Source organism: Lepidochelys kempii, chromosome 3 (assembly GCF_965140285.1).
Source record: "Lepidochelys kempii isolate rLepKem1 chromosome 3, rLepKem1.hap1, whole genome shotgun sequence".
NCBI classification, from domain to species: Eukaryota; Metazoa; Chordata; order Testudines; family Cheloniidae; genus Lepidochelys; species Lepidochelys kempii.
In genome coordinates, this window is record NC_136382.1 from 203,186,683 (window position 1) to 203,212,676 (window position 25,994).

The 25,994-nt window shown below is 43.9% G+C and overlaps 1 protein-coding gene across 3 annotated transcripts in view; it reads left to right on the forward strand.

Moving 5' to 3' along the window:
- The first annotated feature begins 210 nt into the window (after positions 1 to 210).
- Positions 211 to 25,994, forward strand: part of TMX4 (thioredoxin related transmembrane protein 4) — a 58,119-nt gene continuing 32,335 nt past the window's right edge. For all 3 annotated transcript variants that reach the window (XM_073339669.1, XM_073339670.1, XM_078852359.1), the window contains exons 1-2: positions 211 to 461; positions 20,070 to 20,185. In XM_073339669.1, the coding sequence (XP_073195770.1) occupies positions 253 to 461; positions 20,070 to 20,185 (325 nt within the window). In that variant the 5' untranslated portion in view covers positions 211 to 252. The remainder of the gene's footprint in view (positions 462 to 20,069; positions 20,186 to 25,994) is intronic.

The window sequence follows — 25,994 nt, forward strand, 5'->3', positions numbered from 1 at the left end:
ACTTCTGGTTCTACCTCTGCCCCGCCCCCCATAGACCCCGCCCCCTCCCCCAGAGACCCCGCCCCCTCCATTGCGCTCCAGCGACGTGACGCCCCGCCCCCTCCTCCCAGGCCCCGCCCCCTGACAGCCCCGCCCCCAGGCCCCGCCCCTCATGCCGTCCCGGCCAGCGAGGCCCGCCCCCTCGCGGAGGGAGGCCCCGCCCCCGGACCGCTTCCGGCGCCTCTCCCCAGCGGCTGGGCTGGGCCGGGCAACATGGCGGCGGGCGCGCGGCAACCCAGGCCCGGCGCCGCCGCGGTGAGCGCGCTCCTGGCCGCCGGGCTGGTGCTAGCGCTGGGCCCCGCCGCCGCCGCCGCGTCCCGCCCCTCCGAGGTGGGCAGCCCCGGCGAGCCGCGGAGCCGCGTGCGGGTCCTGAGCGCCGCCAACTGGAGCCTGGTGCTGCAGGGCCAGTGGATGGTGCAGTTGTGAGTAACGGCCCCGCCGCCGGCACCTCGCCTCCGGGATAATCCGCCGCCTGCCCGCCCCCGGGACAGTCCGTTCTCCATAGCCCGCCCCCGGGACAATCCATCCCCCCCCCCCCCGGGACAGTCCGTTCTCCATAGCCCGCCCCCGGGACAATCCATCCCCCCGCCCCCGGACAGTCCGTTCTCCATAGCCCGCCCCCGGGACAATCCATCCCCCCCCCCCCCCGGACAGTCCGTTCTCCATAGCCCGCCCCCGGGACAGTCCGTTCTCCATAGCCCGCCCCCGGGACAGTCCGTTCTCCATAGCCCGCCCCCGGGACAATCCATCCCCCCCCCCCCGGGACAGTCCGTTCTCCATAGCCCGCCCCCGGGACAATCCATCCCCCCCCCCCGGACAGTCCGTTCTCCATCCCCCCGCCCCCGGGACAATCCATCCCCCCGCCCCCGGGACAGTCCGTTCTCCATAGCCCGCCCCCGGGACAATCCATCCCCCCCCCCGGACAGTCCGTTCTCCATAGCCCGCCCCCGGGACAATCCATCCCCCCGCCCCCGGGACAGTCCGTTCTCCATAGCCCGCCCCCGGGACAATCCATCCCCCCGCCCCCGGGACAGTCCGTTCTCCATCGTCTTCCCCCCCCCCCCCCCGGACAGTCCGTTCTCCATAGCCCGCCCCCGGGACAATCCATCCCCCCGCCCCCGGACAGTCCGTTCTCCATAGCCCGCCCCCGGGACAATCCATCCCCCCGCCCCCCCCCGGACAGTCTATTCTCCATCGTCTTTCCCCCCCCCCGGGACAGTCCGTTCTCCATCGCCGCCGCCCCCCGGGACAGTCCGTCCTCCATCGTCTCCCCCCCCCCCCCGGGACAGTCCGTTCTCCATAGCCCGCCCCCGGGACAATCCATCCCCCCGCCCCCCCCGGACAGTCTATTCTCCATCGTCTTCCCCCCCGGGACAGCCCGTTCTCCATCGTCTTTCCCCCCCACCCCCCCGGGACAGTCCGTTCTCCATCGCCCCCGCCCCCTGGGACAGTCCGTCCTCCATCGTCTTTCCCTCCCGCCCCGCCCCCCCCGGACAGTCCGTCCTCCATCGCCCCGCTCCCCCCCCCCGCAACAATCCGTCCCCCCGGGACAGTCCGTCCTCCATCGCCCCGTTCCCCCCCCCCGGAACAATCCGTCCCCCCGGGACAGTCCGTCCACAATCGTCTTTCCCTCCCGCCCTGCCCCCCCCCCGGGACAGTCCGTTCTCCATCGCCCCGTTCCCCCTCCCCCCGGAACAATCCGTCCCCCCGGGACAGTCCGTCCTCCATCGCCCCGTTCCCCCCCCCCCCCGGAACAATCCGTCCCCCCGGGACAGTCCGTCCTCCATCGTCTTTCCCTCCCGCCCTGCCCCCTCCCCGGGACAGTCCGTTCTCCATCGCCCCGTTCCCCCCCCCCCCGGGAACAATCCGTCCCCCCGGGACAGTCCGTTCTCCATCGCCCCCGCCCCCCGGGACAGTCCGTCCTCCATCGTCTTTCCCTCCCGCCCCGCCCCCCCCCACAGTCCGTTCTCCATCGCCCCGCTCCCCCCCCCCCCCGCAACAATCCTTCTCCCCGGGACAGTCCGTCCTCCATCGCCCCGTTCCCCCCCCCGTGTCTGTCCCCTGCCCAGGACTGCCTATTCTCCACAGCCTCTGCCGCCCCCGGGGAGTGCCGTCCCCCTCGCCCCAGGGCAGCCCCTGTCCTCCCCATGCACAGTCTCCTCTCCCCTGTGACAGTCACCCCACGGTGTTGGATGCCTATACTGTACCCTCCCCTGCCCCGCAAACTCCTGTGGGCTGGTGGGGTGACAGCACTGTGCATCCTTCCAGCCCAAACACCTATCCAGAGGAGGGACAGTGTAGGGGGCCAGGAGAAGAAATAATGTCGTGCTCCAGATAACTCGCTCTCCCATCCCTAGAGTGATATTTTTCCTGTGTGTACCATCTTAGAAGGAGAGAGTGACTGCATTACTTGGGACATCATTATTTTTGTTCATTTGTGTAGTAACTAACGCCCAAATACAGTGTTCAGAGTAACAGCCGTGTTAGTCTGTATTCGCAAAAAGAAAAGGAGGACTTGTGGCACCTTAGAGACTAACTTCAGTGAGACTGTTTGTGTTTGCAAAGTTAAGCATGTGTCCTGCATCTTCTTTGCACTCAAAGCTTCGATTGAGTTTTGTTGGAATAAGGAATGCAAAATTGGGATACAGTGGTACTATGCATGAGTTCAAAACTACAAAGTCCGTCCCTCTCCCTTCTTACTTCCCAGCAGGGTATGTCCATTTCTCCTTGTCTTTGGAAGATATGAACCACACCAAAAATGCCTCATGAGCCTGTTCCGTCTCCCATTGACATTCGTAGGAGTTCTGCCATTGACTTCTATGGAAGTTGACAGGTTTCAGAGTAACAGCCATGTTAGTCAGTATTTGCAAAAAGAAAAGGAGTACTTGTGGCACCTTAGAGACTAGCAAATAGAGCGAAGTTCACTTAGGTCAATGGAAAATTCCCATTAACTGTAATGATGCTAGGATTTCACCCAGGATATCAGACCATTCAAATCTCTGAAATACAGATATTTTGAATTTATAGGCTAGCCCAGCTGTATTTGTTTAGAAACAACAATTTTGTATTTCCGCAAAACATTTTAAAAACAAGCGTTAGAAGGGATTATGATATTTCCCTGGTTTTGCGTGCAGGGGTGCTGTAAAGTGCAATTTGTATCTTGGCATGTTTGCTGCCTTTCTGTAAAAGTGCTCTCACAGCTTGAATATCCGAGCAGTTAAAAACAAGCTAAGAACTACTAGTGGTGTCCTTTGCAACGATGTTATGAGGAACAATCAAGTGTACTTGTTTCCTAAATTTTGTTTTCTAAAAAATGCTCTTCATAACAGAGAATAAAGAGCTTAGTCCTAGACTGAAGCCGTGAGTTAGTTTGGATGATCTAATTCTGTACGCGTTATTCCTAGAAAGTCTGTGCATGTTTAAATAACATGACTCAAAGTTGATGGTGGTGGGTGTTAAACTTCAGTAAATCCTTGGGTAAATTTAGGATGTAAACTAGCATTGAGTCTATGAAAGCTGCATTCATGTTTGTTTTTAGACTATTTCCCTAGGTTTGTTTCTGCCTTGTTATTGTTCTTCTACTGGGATTGAGTCACTCTGCATTGGGAGGTGATTAGAGGGAGGGACTGTCTAGTCCACCTAGGAATTTTAGATTTCAGAAGCCTATTGGAGTCTTAGTGATATCAGCAAGTAGTCAAAATAGATATTATGCCTGACCATCTTGAAGGCCCTGCTTTAAAGACATTCCCTGACTCATTATTGTGAATAAGGTTTTTTAGGATCGGGCTTGATTTTTCATTGTCTATCTTAAGTGCAAAACTGTGATATGAAAATGAAAGGAAAGTTTCTGATATAAATAGAAGAAAAATAATAAAATAGAGTTGAGGTCATCTGGTAGTTAGTGTTTTGCCTTGTTACTGCCGTATGAAAAATATTATGAGCCACTTATAATCAACTGATATATTAATGATTTCCTAGTACCTTTTTCAGTAACCATAAGTCATTTAGTATTTCATTAGTTGGAGACAATCTGTTAGTTTAGACTTAAAATGTAGGATTTAAATAGAAGAGGTTTTGCATAATGTAACAAAGCTTTTCATTCACTTAGACCTTGAATGGTTTAACACAAATTTTAGACTTTCTGTGAAGGTTTATAAATTAAGGTTTTTATATGAAGAAAGAAGATTCACTAGCCTGTGTATGAATAATAAATTTATACTAAAATCAAGTGGGTGGCTAATGGTGGTGGCTCCTCACTTTCTCTTGGCCATAAAAAGTAAGATGGAAAATATTTTAAGCAACCAGCTGCCCACTCCACACACAACCTGCCAAAAAGGGGGGGCAGGGAGAAATGGAGCATGCAAAGATGGTGGTGAATGTCTAAAACCAAAAGTGGTGGAGCAAGGACATTATTAGGTTGGTTTTCATTCCTTAAGAGCTAATTTTGTCAGAATTCAGTGCTGGTTAGATCTCAGAGCTTGTTTCAGTCAGATGCTCTCTTCTTCTCAAAACTGGTGCTTAATTTAACTAAATCACCTGAATTATGGGACACTGGGACTTTTTAATTAAGATACTTCCTATGGTATTTTAAATTTAAAAACGAAAGCTCCTGATTTTTTTTTAACTAGCAACAAACTCCTCCGCTGGACTGATGTCTGCAGTGTGTTTTTGTGCCCTTCCACTAACTTCATGAATCTGAAAACCATATTTTCCACACTACAACTGTAGTGTTAACTCTGCTTAGAAGTGATGAAGATAAATGAATTAGTGACTCGTGGAGATGGTAGCATGGGAAACCTATCAGCCCAGGTTTTACCACTAGCTGAGTATGGGGGATAGGACTTGACTTGCCTAAATTCTTTTCCCTTATGGTAGTTGTACTATGTTTATACATAGACACTGTATGTAATAGGAAATATCTGTTTAAGCTTCCCCGTGCTCTCTTTCCTTGAATATCCTAAAGTGCCTCTGGCTTGACCTCAAGAGGTCACCTCTCTAAGTGAGAGTGAATCCACTGGTGCTGGATTTGTGATCAGGAGTCTTGACGTCTTTCTACTAGAAACTAGTCTGAGATCCACTGGTATTCACAGAACAGCCATTAAATGATGACAACTGTTTGTCATTGCTTACTTTGTCTGGATTTGAACTGGTGACCTGGAGGTGAGATTCCCACCCAGTTACCAGTCTCTTGATCCAGAATTTAGTCCGATATACTCCTCTGAAATTGTTGCAGTATTTGACATAAAAATCCTAGCTGCTTGGGAGGCCTGGCATTTTCTCCAACTCCTTTGGTGTGTCCAGAGTTTTCTTTCTACACTAACACATGATGAGTTCTCTTAGCACTTCTGTGGCAACCATGACTACACTGGAGATCCCTATTTAAAGGCTGTAAGTTGTCTGTTGTATAGTAAGGGCTGCTGTCTAGACCATGTCAACCTGCATATCTGAAAAATGCTGTCATTTGTTCAAAATGATACAATGGCAAATACTTAGGGAATAGTGTAAACTAATTGGCATAGTACTGACACGATTTAGAAGCCGCAAATAGAAACCAGAAAAATCTTGAATGTCAGCATTTCAATTTTTCTACACAATACCAGCTGTGAAGAGTCAAGTTCTTTTTCCAGAACAGTACAGTGTATCACTGCAAAACACGCCAATAAAAAAAATTAGTTCTTGGATGGCTTTTTGTAACTGTTCACAGCTGGCAAAGTTGCAGGATCTGGAAATACTGCAGAACGTTTTATCAATGAAATGTAGGATAACTATCTTTGAAAGAAATCATAGCTTTTTTGGGGCTTCTGTTTGCATCAAGGTGAAAAGGAGTGTGCTGAAGTGTGTGAGATCCAACATTTGCAAGAAATGGGGATAGCAGGAGGCTAGTATGAACAAAATAGGAAAGGCTTTTTAATTGACTTCTATTTTTTCTCAGCTTACAGAGTAGAAATCATACATTCCACAATATCTGAGAAAATATTTTGTTTTTGGTTTTATGTTGTTGTTTTTGTGTTACATGAATACATTGCTGACGTTGTCTGTGGCAACTTGAACCGCTGTCTCCTGTACTTGTGGGAGGAATGACTTGGGAGCCAGAAGGTTGTCCCTGAGTTCACACATTTATGTGCAAGTGTGACTGTTGACAACTGCCCAGGCCTTGAACACTATTCCAGGTCTAGTGGTGGATTGAACGGCCTGATAGTGCCTGGTTTACCTGTTCGTTGGCCACGAACTCTGCCCCAGTGGGGCATTTGTTTTGGACTAGGCCCCAGTTGAACTAATGGTGTACGCTACTGAGTAATGGTCAAAGAAGTAACAGAAGAGGAGAAAGGGCTTTGGCCTGGCATAAGTGCTGCCCAGACAAGTGCTTCACCTCCTGTGGGCAAAAGAATACCTATTACTTTGGGGATGCTGTTTGTAGATATCGAGTACCACTTATTTGTCCTCCATGTAAAGTGTAGGCAAGTCTACTGTGTAAGCCATTGTGCTAACGGTCTATACAGCAATAGAATTTAGAGATAGTGTTTACTGTTGAGGGTTTGAGCATAATTAGGGTATGTCTACACTGCAATTAAAAACCCATGTCTGGCCCGAGCTTGGACTAAGGGGTTGTCCAACTGCGTTCTAGAGTCTTGGGCTAGAGCTCAGGCTCTAGGACCCTATGAGGTGGGAGGGTCCCAGAGATTGGACTTGAGCCTGAGCCATGTCTACACCACAGTGAAACAGCCCCTTAGCCCAGGCCCTGCAAGTTGGAGTCAGCTGGCATGGGCCAGCCCTGGTTGTTCAGTTGCAGTGTAGGCATACTCTCTGGGCCTTCTGCAGCTATAGTGGACAGATTGATGGAACTCACATATTTCTTTTCTGCTTATAACAAAAAGCATCAATATATCAATTTTAAAGTCTACTCCTTTGTGATATGGAGTTAGTGGATTACAGAGGTTAATTCCTGAATCTTTGTTGACTGGTCAGATTAAATGCACTCGAGACTTACTGAGTTTTGTGAAAGGTGACTCTCTTCTCACCTCCTCATAGAAATCAGGTCTCTGTTACTGCAGAATCTTGGTGAGTCTACTTATCTTTTATTTCCTTGGAGAATGCAGCCTGCCTGGATTAACCAACACAGAGTGTTGAGGAAGCTGTTGTAAAAACAAGATTTGAATGGTCCTAAGATAACTCCTGAAGAGCAGTGATAACACTACCTGCATTCCCGATGTTTGGTTTGTGTACTATGTATTTGCAATATACATCTCCCTTCACAATGCATGGATTAAGGAGGTTAAAAAAACCCTGTTTCATCAGTCTGAAACTCCTTGAATGCCAGGCTAGTGCTGTTGTGCATGTCAAGAAACCTAACCCAAGTGGTACTCTTTGCAATGCTTTTACAATGCAAAGACGAGGAAGGAAACAAATGAAGAAAACCGTGCCAATAGTAGCTACTGTGGGTATATTAGCTACGTTAGTCACCAATTTCCTGCTTAAGTTAAATGCTGGATTATTTTACCATATTTGGCTATAAAGTGGAGGAAATGTTTTTAAGAGCATGATTATCAATTCTTTTTATCTCTCTCTCTTTTGGAATATATTCAAAGGTTTAAGATGTGGTTTCCTCACTGTAAATGATGCCACACTTTGTAACAGACATGTTAATAAACAATAAGTCTTACACACCTACCCTGAGTGGAGTTCACTGAAAGAATAGACTATAGGCTCATGTAAAGAGGAACTGTAGCGTGAGGCTAATCTGAGGAAAATGTATTAGGGGAATGGAGAGGGTGCAGAAAATGATGGAAGGAAGCTAGAATATGAAGGGGGAGATGCTGGACAGGAAAGTATTTGGGGCTGGTGGAAAACAGTGGTAGGTTCCTATGCATAATAAGATCTCTGAGGTGAAATCCTGACTCCATTGAAGTCAATGAAAATTTTTCCATTGATATCTGATGGGCCATGATTTCGCTCTCATAACAGCATAAAAGCCTTTATTTATCTTCCTGATCAACAGGGCCTGGCTTTCTATCTTCACCTTCCTCTAGTATGGATTTGGGGTTTCATGTGTTCCTTGTCTCAGAAAGTCTCTTTTATGTATCTCTGGGCAGGTCTATGCTACCGCTTAAGTTGATCTCAGGGTGTGAAAAAGACATATCCCCACCCCCCCACCCCCCCGAGCAGCGCAAATTACAGTGACCTAAGTGCTGTCCACAGTGGTGCTGTGTCGGTGAGAGACACTCTCCTGCCAGCATAGCTTCTGCCTCTCACAGTGGTGGAGTAATTATGCCGACATGAGAGCGGCATAGAGCATCTTCATGATGCGCACTACAGCGGCACATCTACATCAGATGTAAACTCTTCCAGTGTAGACCTGCTCTCTATCTCCCTTAGCTCATCCAGATCAGCCACTCTAGTGTAAAGAATCTGTACTTGGTGTCTGAGGGCCATGAGCTCCTTGCACCGAATGCACACATACACCAGCTGCCCACAAGGCAGGTAATCATACAAGCCGTATTCAGTGCAATAAACTGGATAGCCCCCACTCTGTTGCTGGACTTCTGCTTGCCTTCTTCGTACTCCTGAATCTTTTTTTGTTTGTGTTACATCACGTTATATTTAATTACATCTCATAAAGGCAGCAACTTCCTTACGTGATGCACACTGTTGCCAGGACCCAATGTAGAAGAAATATACTCACACAGTTGCTTCTGGGCTTTGAAGCACGTGAGTCTTGCAGGTTTCAATCCACAGCTGTTCAGTGGATAAAGCTTCAGACAGCCCACTGTTAAGTGCAGTCTCTGAGAAAGTAAATATAGAGATTTTTTCCCTTTGAAACCATTAAGTTTTAAAAACAAGGTGAAATATTCTTGCCTAGAGCACTTGAAAGGGGGAGAACCAGAATAGATCATTATATTAAATATACATTTCTAAATATTTGAGGCTCTCTGTCAGTCTGGGCCTTGAAAGACTGACGAATTATAGGCAAAATGAGGGTACTCTACTGGTTGTAATAGGCCACAGATGATGAGTATTCCTTCCCCTTCCTCTGAGAAAATCTTTTGCATATGATCCTAGGCTGCCCTGTCAGATTTGGATTTGAACTTAAAAAAAAAAAAAAAAAGGCTGTTCCCCTGGTGCTGTAAAAAGGCGCATCAATTTTGATAGGATAGACGGGAAGGACATCCTGCCGCCTCAGCCTTGCCACTGAGCTGGATGAGTGAGTGTATAGCAGGGAGTCACTGCAGTGGAAGATTCAGGGGACCTCACCATCGGGCCTCTGCCCTGTGAGCCCCCTCAGCGCCTCCTGCCTCACGCACCACCGAAGCTGGCTGTGAGACTTGCAGCCAGGCTGTCACCGAATCATGCCCAAGAAACAGCTGTACATGCTTATGCTCCTCACCCTCATGTCCCTCCCAGACACCAAATGGCGGGATCTTTCACCACCCAAGTGGGATGAGGAACCCCAGTGGGCCAGTCTGTATTCCATCCTAGTCCTATGGCCCACCGGGGATGTTAGTTGGCGGCTCCTTCATGGAGCCGTAACCATGGGCGTGTACTTGGTGTCGTTCACACACTTGTCCGTTCTGTGGTCAGAGGGAGACACTGGCGTACATTTACATCAGGTGTGCCAGGTTGCAGCTCCTCTTCCAGCTCCTCCAAAACCACCTCCTTAAGTTTTGGCTGCACTTTTCCCACACCTCCTGATTTATGCACACCCTATCTGTGGCCCCGCAAAGTTGCGAGACCTCCTCGTCAACCACCTAGTGCTGGCCATGGTGGTCATCCATCATACCAGTAGGAGGAAATTGGATGGGGGCTGAGGGCTCTGCAGGTGCAGGGTCTATTTCTGATCTTCCCTCAAGTCACACCTCCAGGCAGAGTTCCTCTGGGCCACGTTCACTGGCTCCCTGGATGCCTTTAAGGAGCAGTGGGCGCTGTCCGGGGTTCTCTGCTCAGTGTCCCTATCTGGATCCCTGCTTTTGAACCTGTGCCCCTGTTTTTCCATTTTTTTGCCTATGTCTGGTGGCTCCTCCCCTTAGGCTGTGGGGGGGAGAGGGGGGTGAAGGGTGGTGCTTTAGATGTAGGTTGGCTTGAGCCTGCCCATCCCCAGAGCCTCAATAGGTGCAATGGAAGATGAACTCTACAGTAAAACGTACGTGTGTTAAATATCTGTCCTAATCCCAACTGCCACTGTTGATAGGATCACTGTTCAGATTAGATTCTTCTGCCTCCCCTGCTTCCTGGGCCATTTGTCCACCTGTAAAATTTAGCACAACGAATAGTATGGCTTTAATAAAGTTTAACTCACTGTTTTGAAGCTAGTTTTGTTGCCATATTTGGTCCCATCTACAGTGTGTTTCTCTTTGGGTATGTGCTTGGATGTGAGGCAGAGAAGAGCAGTCTAAGGATTCGTTTTCACTAGTGGCCTTTTCCACCCCTACAAATAACCTCAGTATCAGCTGGGAGCTGCTGTACTGAGAGTGGCTGCAGAGACAGTAGGGTTGAAGCTGTTAAGATTCATGTGGATGGTCTTACTGTATCTGAACAGTGCTTAACCCAACTGGGTCTCAAATCTTGCTTTGGCTTTTGGGTGCTACTGCAGTATAAATAAAAACAATTTATAATTTTATTTTTAGTAAGGGCAAAAACACAGGAGGATTTGTGTGCTTTGGGTGTGGTTTTGCTGGCCTCTAGGAAATTACTTTTATATTCTGGGGGTGCCCAGTGTTGCCGATTCCTGTGTTCTGTGAAAATCCATCTTATTCCCCATGTGCTCAACAGCAAAATATAATAATTTGATGATACAATAAAATCAACACTCAGGGTTGTCTGATATGTCCCTTTATCAGTTGGCTTTCTCTCCCTGCTGCTGTCCTGGCTCTGGCACTCTTCTCAAAGGCATGATAGGAGCATGTCTACACTTGCCTCCGGAGCGATCGATCCAGCAGGGGTCGATTTATCACGTCTAGCAAAGACGCAATAAACTGACCGCTAAGCGCTCTCCCATCAACTCCGGTACTCCACCGGAGTGAGAAGTATAGGCGGAGTTGACTGGGGAGCGTAAGTAGTCGACCTACTGCAGTGAAGACACCGGCGCGGTAAGTAGATCTAAGTACATTGATTTCAGCTATGTTATTCACGTAGCTGAAGTTGCATTACTTAGATCGTTCCCCACCCCAGTGTAGACCAGGCCATAGGGAAGAGCTGTCCATATAGTCTCAGGTGACTTGGCATCCAAACTTGAAACTTTGACCTCAGTGATTTCACCTTTCTGTTTCAAACAGCGTATTGTAGATAAGATTTTGAAACATTGCCTTTATAACAAGATGGTAAATGTGTATTTGTTCAGTAACTAAAACAATTCTATACTCTTGCATCAATGAACTTCATAGGCAGTTTTAAAAAATATAAATAAATATGCTTCAACCATATCTGTTTGTGATGGTGTTAGGATGTGTGTTTTTGGCCCTATTAACAAGCTATGGATGTCAGTGTGACACTGACCTGTTCTAAAGGAGCAGATTCTATTTAAGGAGTTTTGAGCTACAGTTCTAGTGTGAAGCATTTCATGGAGTTTTTTTCCTCTCCTGGTTGGTGCTCTCATTTGTTGCACAGATCTGAAAAATGTTGTCTACTGCATTTGTAAAATATTTTGACTATTTTCTATTTTAGCATCAATGGAAAAAATAATCTGTTATTTTGAGGTTACCTATAACTTAATAGACTCACAGGAAACCAGTTAACTGTCATATTTCTTCAAATGGTTTTGTAGCTTTACTTTTATAACTGGGAGGCATGAAAAACTTCATTATCTGGGAATCCAATTTTGTGACCAGATTGTGACATTTTGGTTTAACCGCCCCCCCCCCCCAACCAACAACAACAAAACTTCTTTGATCTTGTAAATATTGAAAATCTTGTGATTATCTTCTCAGGTAACACATTTGTAGTGCAGCTGGGTTTATAAAACTCCTATCAATATGTCCAATTATTAGGTTGTAGGGGCATAGGCTGGCTTTAGTTTCTTTATTAATCTATTACCCATCCCACTGTTATGTAACTTACTAAAACCTAAATTCTTTCAAGAGCTCAGTTTTTGCTTTCCCTGAGCCTCATCTTTTCTGTAATTTTTATTTAAAACCATTGTCATTTTTAAAGAGGAAGAGGTGTAAACAGCGGGAAATAGGAGAAAATAAAAATAGTTTTTTGTCCTTCTCCATTCCATCGTTCACCTCCATTCTGCACACACAATCTTAGTACTCCTTTCCTCCACTTCCCATCCAGTTTAGTTCTTAACTATTTTGGGACTTACGTCGTTTTTTCTGTACATTCTTTAATTTCACTGCATTCTTGTGACATCTGATCACTACTGGACTGTAGTAGTTTAAGGTCTGTAAGGCTGTGTCTGGGAGTGGCTTGTGAAGAGATGACTCAAAACCAGTCAACTTAAGGTGCATAAAAATATGAAGTGAAAGTTAAAGGCGGGTCGCAGTGTCTCAAAATTTTGAATAGCGCCAAAAAATTTCAGCTATTCAAGCTCTTTCTCACTGTTCTTGGAACTCCTGGTGGAAGTGCCTACATATGGATATGCAATCCTATAGCCCACTGAAGGGGAAAGACTGCCATCGTGTGTACTTGTGTTAGCAGGTCTATGTTAGCAGCAGTAGTGGGGACAGAGGATTCTCCGAAGCCTGGTCCTCACTCAGGATCCCTTGCCATTGTTCTTAACATGTTTGGTAGCGTCACATTCATAACGCTTGTGACGGGTGCACAGTAGACTGTGGAATGTAGTAATAATCTCCTCTTTAATAATTCTGTCCTCATCTGCAATGGGGGATAAAATAAATGTAAGTACTTACCATGAACACAGCCACGCTACGCCTAAAAGCATTTGATAGATCAGCACATTTATATCTATAAAAAAAAATAGCATAACTGAGGTGAATGGCAAGGTTCCAGCTATATTCCCCTTCTTTTAAAAGGATGGGAGGACTGCTGGCTCAGCCGATTGCGTGAAGTCCTTGTCTGAAATATTCCATGATTGACTTCCAGGGCATGCTGAAAAACCAATCTCTTTTCTCGGGTTTGGGGAGTAGGAGGGAGGAGTAGCTAAGGGATGGTGTCTAAGAAAGATGTTTTTTTCAATCTCTTCTGATTATTTTTGATACATAGGAAAGCTTGGCTGCTGGGTCAGTCATATTGTGCAATTTGTTTTTAGTATTAAAGGCACCTATAGCCTGTAAAAGGCACTTTCTCTTTTTACAATTCTACATATATTACTTACTACTATACAAGAGCACACTGTGCACCATCTCAACATAATAAAGTTTGTAAACAAGAAACAGTTAAAGCATGCTGCCACTTCAGTCATGGCATGTTATTTCTTTGTTTACTATCAACCCATGCAAGTTATGTAGGTAGCCCCTCATTGGAGTTGTCAAGTTTCCTCCCCCACTCTGAACTCTAGGCTACAGATGTGGAGACCTGCATGAAAACCTCCTAAGCTTACTTTTACCAGCTTAGGTTAAAACTTCCCCAAGGTACAGATTAATTTTATCCTTTGTCCTTGGAATATCCACTGCCACCACCAAACTCTAACTGGGTTTACTGGGAAACGTAGTTTGGACATGTCTTACCCCCCAAAATCCTCCCAACCCTTGCACCCCACTTCCTGGGAAAGGTTTGGTAAAAATCCTCACCAATTTGCATAGGTGACCACAGACCCAAACCCTTGGATCTTACAACAATGAAAAAGCATTCAGTTTTCTTACAAGAAGACTTCTAATAGAAATAGAAGTAAATAGAAGTAAAGGAATCACCTCTGTAAAATCAGGATGGTAGATACCTTACAGGGTAATTAGATTCAAAACATAGAGAATCCCTCTAGGCAAAACCTTAAGTTACGAAAAAGACACACAGACAGAAATAGTCATTCTATTCAGCACAGTTCTTTTCTCAGCCATTTAAAGAAATCATAATCTAACACGTACCTAGCTAGATTACTTACTAAAAGTTCTAAGACTCCATTCCTGTTCTATCCCCGGGAAAAGCAGCGTACCGACAGACAGAGACCCTTTGTTTCTCTCCCTCCTCCCAGCTTTTGAAAGTACCTTGTCTCCTCATTGGTCATTTTGGTCAGGTGCCAGCGAGGTTACCTTTAGCTTCTTAACCCTTTACAGGTGAGAGGATTTTTCCTCTGGCCAGGAGGGATTTTAAAGGGGTTTACCCTTCCCTTTATATTTATGACAGGAGTCAATGGGAATTTATGCCTTCCTGGAACCCCATTTACTACAATGAGGGTTTGTCCATGTAGATCCCTGATGGGGTGAGGGTCTACATGAGAGATGAGGTGACATAGGATGTTGGACATCTATGAGAAAGAAGGCTGTGGGATTGCTTATATTACAGGGTTTATGCATTGTATTGAGTGGTATGTGTATAATAAATGTAGCTTGATGTGCAAACAAGGGTCATCTGGTTGTAAATGAAATTCCCATTGTTCTCAATCCCACTTGCAGATCTTGGGCAGGGTATATTGTTATGTAATATACACAGTCTTGTATAAGTCTACTCCAGAAATCAGTGTTAAGTTCATCTTCCTCTCCCATTTTTTTCATCTAAATATTTCTATGTTGCCTGTTTTATTTTATATTTTCTTCTTTGTGGTTGGAGTGGAGACTTCATGTTCTTGCCCAAAACCCACCTCTCAATAAAAGAGCCCTCCTTTATTCCATACATAACTTTAAAAGTTGTGCCCCGCTTTTTAATATTCTTTTCAATTTAATGTAGCCTACAGTGACACAGTCCCATTTGGCCTTTCCTATAAATCTGGTTGTAGTATAAGAGATGGTTTTGCTTACATTTTATTCTCACATCAATATAAAATACTTTTGCTTTAGTTTAACATTTCTCATTTTTTTTTCTTTCCCATAATTCTTAAACTTTACATTTTCAACTCTCCGCAAACACGGAGCTTTGAATTCTAAAAGGATAGCACAAACTTAATTCTCTTGCTATTCTGAAAATGGAATGCTTTAGGAGTATTCTTAAATCCCAGTTTTGCTCACTTGGATGTAGGCCTGTGGATTTCTTTCTTTCTTTCTTTCTTTCTTTCTTTCTTTCTTTCTTTCTTTCTTTCTTTCTTTCTTTCTTTCTTTCTTTCTTTCTTTCTTTCTTTCTTTCTTTCTTTCTTTCTTTCTTTCTTTCTTTCTTTCTTTCTTTCTTTCTTTCTTCTCACATCAGCTGTCTGCAGCGGCTTTCTCTCTCACCTTCTGCTTTCTCATTAAATAGTTTTTCTTCTTGTCTTTTGTATTTTCTGACTACTCTCTGATTTCTGAATGTACCTTAAGTGATTTATTCTTTTCTTCATAGAGCACAGAGTTATTTTATGGCTTTTTTCCTGTCAATATTGTCTGCTTTATTTGTCAGAAGCGCTTTCTCTTGGGGAATGTGACTTAGAAAGTTCAGTACAAAAATCTGTTGCTTTTCTGTTGGGAAATGCATTTCTACAATATTATCTGTAAATGTTTGTTCCCTCTCGGGATATGTGATATTCTTGTATTTTTAAATGGTCTAATACATATGTCATTACTTCATAATTCCACTAGGTTAGCTTTCAAGCTAAGGCTTCCATTTCTAATTATCACAAGCAATACAATTTATTTCCAATCACAATTTCCCTTTCAATTTCTAAAATACCATCAAATTCTCTCAAGTTGTGATATTAGTGGCATTGAAGCAGCTATAAGACAAATTTCTAAGCGAGGACAGACCAGTCCCAGGCAGCCCCCCAACCTGAAGCAAATACTCTCCAGCAACCACACAACAAAAACACTAACCCAGGAACCTATCCTTGCAACAAAGCCCAATGCGTCCCGATGAGGAGGACGAGCTTGAGGAGAGCACACAGCACACCGTTCTCCCCGACAGCCAGGGTCTTTTTATCGCCTTGACTGAAATACCCTCCCAACCTAATGAAGCCAGAGAAGGGACCTCTGGTGAGTGTACCTTTTAAAATATAATACGTGTTATAAAAGCAAGCGTTTTTTAGTGATTAAGTAGCCTTGAGGACTTGGGATTCATTCATGGCCCTTACAGCTACTGGAAAAGTCTGTTAACGTGTCTGGGGATGGAGCGGATATCCTCCAGGGACATCTCCATGAAGCTCTCCTGGAGGTACTCTAAAAGCCTTTGCGGAAGGTTTCTGGGGAGAGAAGCCTTGTTCTGTTCTCCATGGTAGGACACTTTACCACACCATGCTAGTAGCAAGTAATGTGGTATCATTTGCATGACAAAGCCTGGCAGCGTATGGTCCCAGTGTTTGCTGGCATTCAAGCAACATCCGTTCTTTCTCTCTCTGTGTTATCCTCGGGAGAGTGATATCGTTCATGGTAACCTGGTTGAAATAGGGGAATTTAATTAAGGGGGCATTCAGAGATGGCCCTCCCTACTGGGCTGTTTGCCTGTGGCTGAAAAGAAATTCTCCCTGCAGTTAGCCAAGCGGTGGTGGGGGGCATTGCGCTGAGCTGTTTGCATTTGGCTAGCAGGGATCTTCCCTGATACCAGCCACGCAGTGGGAGGAGGGGTAAAGTGATCATCCCAGAGAATTGGAGTGGGAGGGCTAGTTTGGTTTCTTCTGCTGCACGTTAACAGGAAAACTGCAGCACTAAATGGCCAACTCAGTGTGCTTTGCTTGGTATGGGAGAGGAGGGTGCTGCTGTTATAAAGGCTGCAGAAGCCAAAAGTCTATGGCTTACCATGGCCACCTGCAAGCCGAATTCTGTTGCCCGGCACTGCGTGTGTGATCTCTAACACCAAAGCTGCAGGCACTCAATATAAGATACAAAATGCGACCTTGTACCAAAATCACATGGGCTATGTAATGTGAATAGTGTTGTTCACCGTGAAAGAGTATAGCCATTGTTCTGTAAAATGTATCTTTTAAAATACTTCACTCCCTTTTTTTCCTCCAGCAGCTGCAAATGTTTCAAGCCTCCCTCCTCCGTCCCAAAGGTTATCTCAGATAAGGCGGCGAAAAAAACGCACGCGCGGTGACATGTTCTCTGAGCTCATGCAGTCGTCCGGCATTGACAGAGCTCAGCAGAATGTGTGGAGGGACACAATAACAGAGTACAGGAAAGTGGCTGATGAACGTGAGGAGAGGTGGCGGCAGGAAGATCAGAGAAGGCATGAGTCAACACTGGGGTACTGCGGGATCAAATGGACATGTTCTGGCGTCTGGTGGAGGTTCATGAATGGCAGCAGGATCACAGACTGCCGCTGCTGCCCCTGTTTAACCGCCCACCCTCCCTCCTCCCCAAGTTCCATTGCCTCCTCACCCAGATGCCCAAGAACGCGGGGCGGGCGCTCCAGGCACCCAACCACTCCACCCCAGTGGGCAGCCCAAGCAACAGAAGGCTGCCATTCAAGAAGTTTTAAAGTGGCCTTTTCCTTCCCTCCTCCCACACCCCACCCAGGCTACCTTGTGAGTTGTCTCCCTATTTTTATAATCAATTAATAAAGAATACATGTTTTTTAAATGACAGTGACTTTATTTCCTTTGCAAGCAAGCTGTGTTCAAAGCGGGGCGGGTGCGTGGCTTACAGGGAATTTAGAGTCAACCAAGGGGGCGGGTTTTCATCAAGGAGAAAAAAACAGAAGGATAACACAGTACCCTGGCCAGTCTTGAAACTGGTTTTCAAAGCTTCTCTGATGCGCAGTGCTTCCTGCTGTGCTCTTCTAACTGCCCTGGTGTCTGGCTGTGCATATTCAGTGGCCAAGCGATTTGCATCAACCTCCCACCCTGCCATAAACGTCTCCCCCTTACTCTCTCAGAGATTGTGGAGCACACTGCAAGCAGCAATAACAATGGGAATATTGGTTTTGCTGAGGTCTGAGCGAGTTAGTAAACTGCGCCAGCGACCCCTTAAACGTCCAAATGCACTCTCTACCACCATTCTGCACTTGCTCAGCCTATAGTTGAACAGCTCCTTACTATTGTCCAGGGTGCCTGTGTACAGCTTCATGAGCCAGGGCAGTAAGGGGTAGGCTGGGTCCCCAAGGATAACTTTAGGCATTTCAACTTCCCCAACAGTTATTTTCTGGTCTGGGAAGTAAATCCCTTCCTGCAGCCGTTTAAACAGACCAGAGATCCTGAAGATGCGAGCATCATGAACCTTTCCCAGCCATCCCACGTTGATGTTGGTGAAACGTCCCTTGTGATCCACCAGTGCTTGCAGCACCATTGAAAAGTACCCCTTGCGGTTTATATACTGGCTGCCCTGGTGGTCCGGTCCCAAGATAGGGATATGTGTTCCGTCTTTCGCCCCACCACAGTTAGGGAATCCCATTGCAGCAAAGCCATCCACTATGACCTGCACGTTTCCCAGAGTCACTACCTTTGATAGCAGCAGCTCAATGATTGCGTGGGCTACTTGCATCACAGCAACCCCCACAATAGATTTGCCTACTCCAAATTGATTACTGACTGACCTGTAGCTGTCTGGCGTTGCAAGATTCCACAGGGCTATTGCCACTCGCTTGTGAACTGTGAGGGCTGCTCTCATCTTGGTTTTCCTGCGCTTCAGAGCAGGGGAAGGCAAGTCACAAAGTTCCATGAAAGTGCTCTTACACATGCAAAAGTTTTGGAGCCACTGGGAATCATCTCAAACCTGCAACACTATGCAGTCCCACCAGTCTGTGCTTGTTTCCCGGGCCCAGAATCAGCGTTCCACGGCATGAGCCTGCCCCAGTAACACCATGATCTCCAAATTGCTGGGGATCGCGGTTTTAGAGAAATCTGTGTTCATGTCCTCATCACCACACTGCCGTCGCCTCGTCGCCTGGTTTTTCAGGTGCTAGTTCTGCATAAACTGCACGATAATGCACGAGGTGTTTACAATGGTTATAACTGCTGCGGTGAGCTGAACGGACTCCATGCTTGCTGCGCTGTGGCGTCTGCTTGGGCAATCCAGGGAAAAGGACACAAAATAGTTGTCTGCTGTTGCTTTCACGGAGGGAGGGAGGGTTGACTGACAACATTTACCCATAACCACCCGCAACAAATGTTTGAACCCATCAGGCATTGGGAGCTCAGTCCAGAATTCCAGTGGGCAGCGGGGACTGCGGGAACTGTGGGATAACTACCTACAGTGCACCGCTCGGAATGTCGACACTTGCCAGGGTACTGTGGACACACACCGCTGAATTAATGTGCTTAGTGTGGACGCGTGCACTCAACTTTATAAAATCTGTTCCCAAAAATTGACTTCTGTAAAATCGGAGTACTTTCGTAGTGTAGACATGACCTAAGTTAAGTATCCTCACACCTTCTTGTCAACTGTCTAAATGGGCCATCTTGATTATTACCACTCAAGTTTTTTTTTCTTTTCTCCCACTGATAATAGCTCATCTTAACTAATTAGCCTCTTACAGTTTGTATGTCAACTTCCACCTTCTCTGTATGAGTATATATATATCTACATATATACTATTCCATATATATACTATATTCCATTCTATGCATCCGATGAAGTGGGCTGTAGCCCACGAAAGCTTATACTCTAATAAATTTTAGTCTCTAAGGTGCCACAAGTATTCCTGTTCTTTTAACAAATTAGAGTCAATGTAATTTAGAGGAGGGCCTGAGATGTATGAAGGTGATGTAGAATGTTGTCTTTAGGACATAATTTTTGAAGATACACCTCGCTTCAGTAACTTTTTACAGCTTCCATGAAAATCAATTTTGTGTGTAAATGGAGTTATTTGTGCTGCATTGTGAAGGATTTGGAAAAGCTGATCTTTTCGAACTTGTGAATTGTTTAAACAACTTAAAAAAATCCCTATGGATTTATAGAAAACTGGTTGGGATTTCATGATTTTTTTTTCCTAATCCAGTAGTTTTAAGAGAAAATTAGAAAAAGTGTCTACTTATCTGTGGCTAGTACTTTTATATTTCCATTGTATCAGATGTGCATTTTCTTGAAATCTTGATTTAAAAAACAATTTGTGTGTGTATATTAAACTAATACATTCTTCTCTGTTCTTAGCTATGCCCCTTGGTGTCCAGCCTGCCAACAGATTGAAGCAGCATGGGAGAATTTTGCAAAAGAAAGTGAACATCTAGATACCACCGTAGGAAAAGTGGATGTCACTCAAGAACCAGGTAAGCTATGAAATGAGCACTATATATAGGTATTTAAAAGGAACACTCGAACCTGTGTAACTCTTAGCTACTGGGAAAATATTCCATTTTACTGGGGCAACTGAAAAATTGGCCAACTCAGAAAAATGAGCTTATTTAATCAAAAGAAATGTTATTTCCTTCCATTTCTTTGTGCTGCTTGCATTTTTGAATTTAACAGCATAGTGTTTCTATCTTCCAAACGAAGGATCAGCGTGGGTCCTCTGCTGTAGTGCCGTCTGCAGCGGACATCCCATAAAAGTGTCTACCTACAGTGTTGATCTACTTCTGCCATGGAAGGCTCTTAGTTGACTGAGATATTTCCACTGCCTGGTAGTAATGGTTGGGGGAACAAGGAGATTGAAAACCATGGATTATTCTAGTTGGGGAAACAATCTTGAAGTCTGCTCAAGCTAAATGGAAATTTTTATAAACTCTCTCTATCAGCTGGCTGCTTTATTGCTTTATTGTATTATCTAGCTATAGTAATGCTTTTAAGTACTTTTAAAGGACCAGTTTAATTTGTTTCTTTTAAATGAAGTATGAATAGAAAAAAGCTTTTATAAACTTGTTCTATAAATTATACTTTCAAATAGGCTATTTCTTGGCTTCGGTGTGTTTTTTGAATGAGCCTGACACAGATATGTAACATTTTGAAACAAAAAAAAAGCTTTGTTAGTTTTTTATGTACATGCAGATAAATGCAATATTTTTACAATTCTATCCTAGCTGCAGAGGGATGAAGTTTATTATAGTTAGGCTTGGAAAGATTAGATTTTTATCAGTAAATGTCGGTAAACGTCAATTTCACTGTAGACTTATAAACCTAGGAAAAAATATTTCCACTGATGATGATTGAAACTTTACAGATGGGCAAAGTAAGAAAAATGCTGTTTGACAACCATTATTAGCATTTGACTTAAGGATACTTTGTGGTTTAATGGTTATACAGTTTCTACTTTTTGAATCTCAACATTTACCTTTAAATAATTACTGCCTGTCCCCCCCGCTCCCCAATTTCCCACAACTATGAAAATTTATATTGATGACAATAAAAAGGCTTTAAAATAAACATCAGTGTCATCCACTGAAATAAAAAAAATATGCTAAGCTTAATTATAGTAATGATTTGTGATAAAAGTGGGAGGAAGTTCCAGATACATCCAAATCAGAAAACCATGGCTGATGATTTTGCTTTATCAAACCGTGGAAGTGCGTACATACTTTATGGGTTTATTTCTCAAGTGCAGGTGATACTGCAATTAAGTTAATTCCATACTGTTAATTTTAACAGGTTCAGACTTAATTTTTCTGTACCTGTGAAGCTGAACTCTAATCTCAAGGACAAAGAATACCGGCTGTTCGTAAGGGCTCAGTGTGTGCTTGTGAGTTGTATTATTAGAAAGTTGGAGGAACACCAAAATTCTCTGAAATTCAAAAGGTACCGGTATGGGTTCTTCAGTTAGCGAATGCACAAATCGTTACCTGATTAATAAAGGGATGAGTTTGAAAACAGTTCTTCCTTTCTCATGGGCAAGACCTTAATTAAAACGAACCTCTGCTTCCTCATATTAAGGAAACAATGAGCTCCTAACTATTGCAATATCAACATTAAGATTGCAACCAGTGTTCCATTGTGAGCCTGACCTTCCAATGCGCATTAAATTTTAAGCTCTTTTGTGTTTGTACCATGCTAAAACAATGGGACTTTGATCTTTATTAGGGCCTACAGGCACTTATGTGAAGCATATGATTTTTTTAAGAAAATGATTCTTTCAAAAATAAGGCTGTGACAAGCAGAACTGTTTGGGAAAATTTCAAAGAATTAGTCTTTCTGATAAATAACCTAAAAATTACTGGTAGGATTTTCAAAAAGCCTAAGTGGTTTTGGCTCTCTGGTTTATCATCTGATTTTTCTTGTAGTAGGTAAGTTTACGATTACAGTGTGCCCTATGTGGCAATTCAGTTGACCATAGGCTTCCATGTTTTTTGTGCTCTAAAAAGTTTTTTGCAAGGGGACCTGTTAAGGTTACTTGAGTTTAGTCCATTTTTGGTTGTAACCTAAGTTGAAGTATTTTTCAACCATAGGGGCAATCATGCTGGGGCTTTGCCCGCTTCAGTTCTTGGCTAGAAGGTATGTGCTGGGAAAGATCATTGTTGGAAGTGTGAACTTGGTTGTAATCAACAGGTGGGGAAAATTTTTTTCCATGTCCTTGCCTTGCTCTCCCTAAAAGTCTCCATTCAGATGGATTGGGTAATTGGATAGGGATGGGAATACTTAGGGATAGTGAGGGAGACTTTCAAAGGCCTAAATGGTTTTTAGGTGCCTAACTCTCACTGATCAATGGGAATTAGGCACCTAGCTGCCATTTGTGCCTTTGAAAAGTAGACACATTAATGGTCATGTCATTCATTACAAACTTAATAAATGTACTGCATGAATGCCTTATGCATGTCTCCTGGGATGATGGTAGCCTCCATGAACAGTGAAGGATTAATATATACAGTAGAAATTAAATTTCATATATACCCCAAGTTAAATGTATACCCCAAATTAAAAAAAAAAAAAGTAAGAGGACCAGAAAAATGCCACCATGGCTGAACAAGAAAGTAAAAGAAACGGTTAGAGGCAAAAAGGAACCCTTTAAAAATTGGAAGTCAAACTGAGGAAAATGGAAAGGAGCATAAATTCTGGCAAGTCCCGTGTAAAAGCATAGTTAGGCAAGCCAAAAAATAAGATATGAAGAGCAGCTAACAAAACACACAAACTAACAGCAATTTTTTTAAAGTACATCAGAAGTAGGAAGACTGCCAATCAGTGGGGCCACTGAATGATTGAGATGCTTAAGGAGCACTCAAGGAAAAAAAAGACTTTGCGAAGAAGCTAAATGAATTCTTTGCGTCAGTCAAAGAATTCTCTGCATTTGTCAGAGGTGACAAATCTGAGGAACTGTCCCAGATTGAGGTGTCAGTAGGGGTGATTTTGGAACAGATTGATAAATTAAACAGTAATAAATCACCAGGACCAAATGCTCCTTAAATTAATAATTGATAAATTAAACAGTAATAAATCACCCAACAGCTCAGAAGGAAATAAAATGTGAAATTACTAATTGTGATATGTAAGCTATCACTTACATCTTCTGTGCAGATGGCTGGAGGATAGCTAACGCGATGCTAATTTTTAAACAATGCTCCAGAGGCAGTCTTCACAATTATAGGCAATCCTAATTTCAGTACCAGGCAAATTGGTTGCAACTATAGTAAAGAACAGAATTATCAGACACATAGATGAACACAATATGTAGGGGAAGAGTCAACATGGCTTTTGTAAGGGAAATTATGCCCACCAATCTATTAGAATTCTTGGAGGGGGTCAACAAACATGGACAAGGGTGATCTAGTGGGTACAGTGTACTTGGACTTTCAGAAAGCCTTTGACAAAGGGCCCTCACCAAAGGCTCTTAAGCAAAGTAAGGAGTCATGGGATAAGAGGGAGGGTCCTCCCGTGCATCAGTAACTGAAAGGAAACAAAGGGTAGGGATAAATGGTCAGTTTGCAGACTGGAGAGAGGTAAATAGCAGTGTCCCCCATGGATCGTTACTGGGACCAGTGCTATTCAACATATTCATAAATGATTTGGAAAAAGTGGAAACAGTGAAGGGCAAAGTTTGCAGTTGATACAAAATTACTTAAGATAGCTAAGTCCAAAGCAGACTGTGAAGAGTTACAAAGGGATATTTCAAAACTGGGTGACTGGGCAACAAAATGGCAACTGAAGTTCAGTGTTGATAAATGTAAAGTAATGCAGATTGGAAAACATACAAAATGATGGGGTCAACATTAGCTGTTACTACTCAAGAAAGTGGAGTCATTATGGATAGTTTTCTGAAAATATCCACTCAATGTGCAGCTGCAGTCAAAAAATGTTAGGAATCATTAGGAAAGGGATAGATAATAAGATAGTAATTACAGTAATGCCACTATATAAATCCAGGGCTTGAATATCCACAGCTTGAATACCCACAGCTTGAATATCGTGTGCAGGCCTGATTGCCCCATCTCTAAAAACATCCATTAGAAATGAAATAGGTACAAAAAAGGGCAACAAAAATGATTAAGGGTATGGAGCAGCTTCCATATGAGGAGAGCTTAAAAAGCCTGGGACTGTTCATCTTAGAAAAGAGATGATTAAGGGGGGGATGTGGTAGAGGTCTATAAAATCATGAATGGTGTGTAGAAAGTGACTAAGGAAGTATTATTTACCCCTTCATATAACACAAGAACCAGGGGTCACCCAATGAAATTTAATAAGCAGCAGGTTTAAAAGAAACAAAAGGAAATACTTCTTCACACAACACACAGTCAACCTATGGAACTCGTAGCCAGGAGATGTTGTACAGGCCAAAAGTGTATCTGTTTTCAAAAAAAGAAGTAGCTAAGTTCATGGAGGATAGGTCCATCAAGGGCTATTAGCCAGCATGGTCAGGGATGCAACCCCATGCTCTAGGTGACGCTAAGCCCCTGACTGCCAGAAGCTGGGACTGGATGACAGGGATGGATTACTTAAAATTGCCCTTTCCTTTTCATTCCCTTTGAATTATCTGGCATTGGCCACTGTCAAAAGACAGGATACTGGGCTAGCTGGACCATCTGTCTGTCCCAGTATGGCTGTGCTTTTGTTCTAGAAATGTATACAACTATAATGGGAACTGTTACTATGCAGAATGGTGGTGAAAATGAAAATGGTGGTGTAAAATAATTTGACATATCAGTGGTTTAATTCATTGTTATGATTTTGAAAAATATTTTCTCTAGCACTTTCATTCTACAATGAAAATGGTGGTGTAGAATAATTTGACATATCAGTGGTTTAATTCATTGTTATGATTTTGAAAAATATTTTCTCTAGCACTACGGGATTTTATTTGATCTCATCTAAAATGATAAAACAGAATATCTGGCAACTGATGTAAAAAAGTTAATATCTGTTTCGACACCAGTTACATGTAAGAAAAAAATGGTATTACTAAGCATGATGGAGAGGTATAAGTTCCATTAAGGATGCTGGCGATGGAAACACCAGGAGTTAAGTACTGCTAGGTAGAAGTTTCCAGCTGATCTAATGAAACTTGGAAAATCAAAAAATGTGCAGTGATGACAAAGTGCCATTTCGGTGATTATATTTTAAAAGTTCTGATGTGCTACAGGTTGAATTAGATCCCTCGTTAACAAGTAATACATAGCTTTAAATCTCACATTGTTTCTTCTTTATTTAATCTAATTGCTTTTCCTTCCTCTGTTCCCCTCCCACTTCTTCTTCTTTTTTTTTTTTTTGGTCTTGCGTTACAGAGGTGAAATAAGCAGCAGGTTCTTAATCCAGTGCCGTGTCTTGGCTGATTAATATGAGATTACTCTGATTCCCTCTTACTGCAACAATTTTGAAGGGCTTTTTGGGTATTTGAATTTTCACTTCTGATTGATCCATTTAGCATCTCATTTTTAACACAGATTTTGGTCTAGGGTAATGCAAGAGTCATAGAATCCTTATTTTAAACATCATTTAACAAGTCCTAAAAAAAAAAATCCATGTTTTTAAAATCCAAAGTGCTGGCTAAGAATAAACCAAGCAAAATGCCTCTCCAAATACCTTCTTTGTTGAGAGCAGGGAGTTGTGGGGATGCAGAGGCTTGATCCTTAAGCCTGGGGTATATACAAGTGAGTTGGCATTTACACATAAGACCCTGTACCTTCTGACTGGCATTTAGGGCCCCTTGCTACTGTCCCTGGC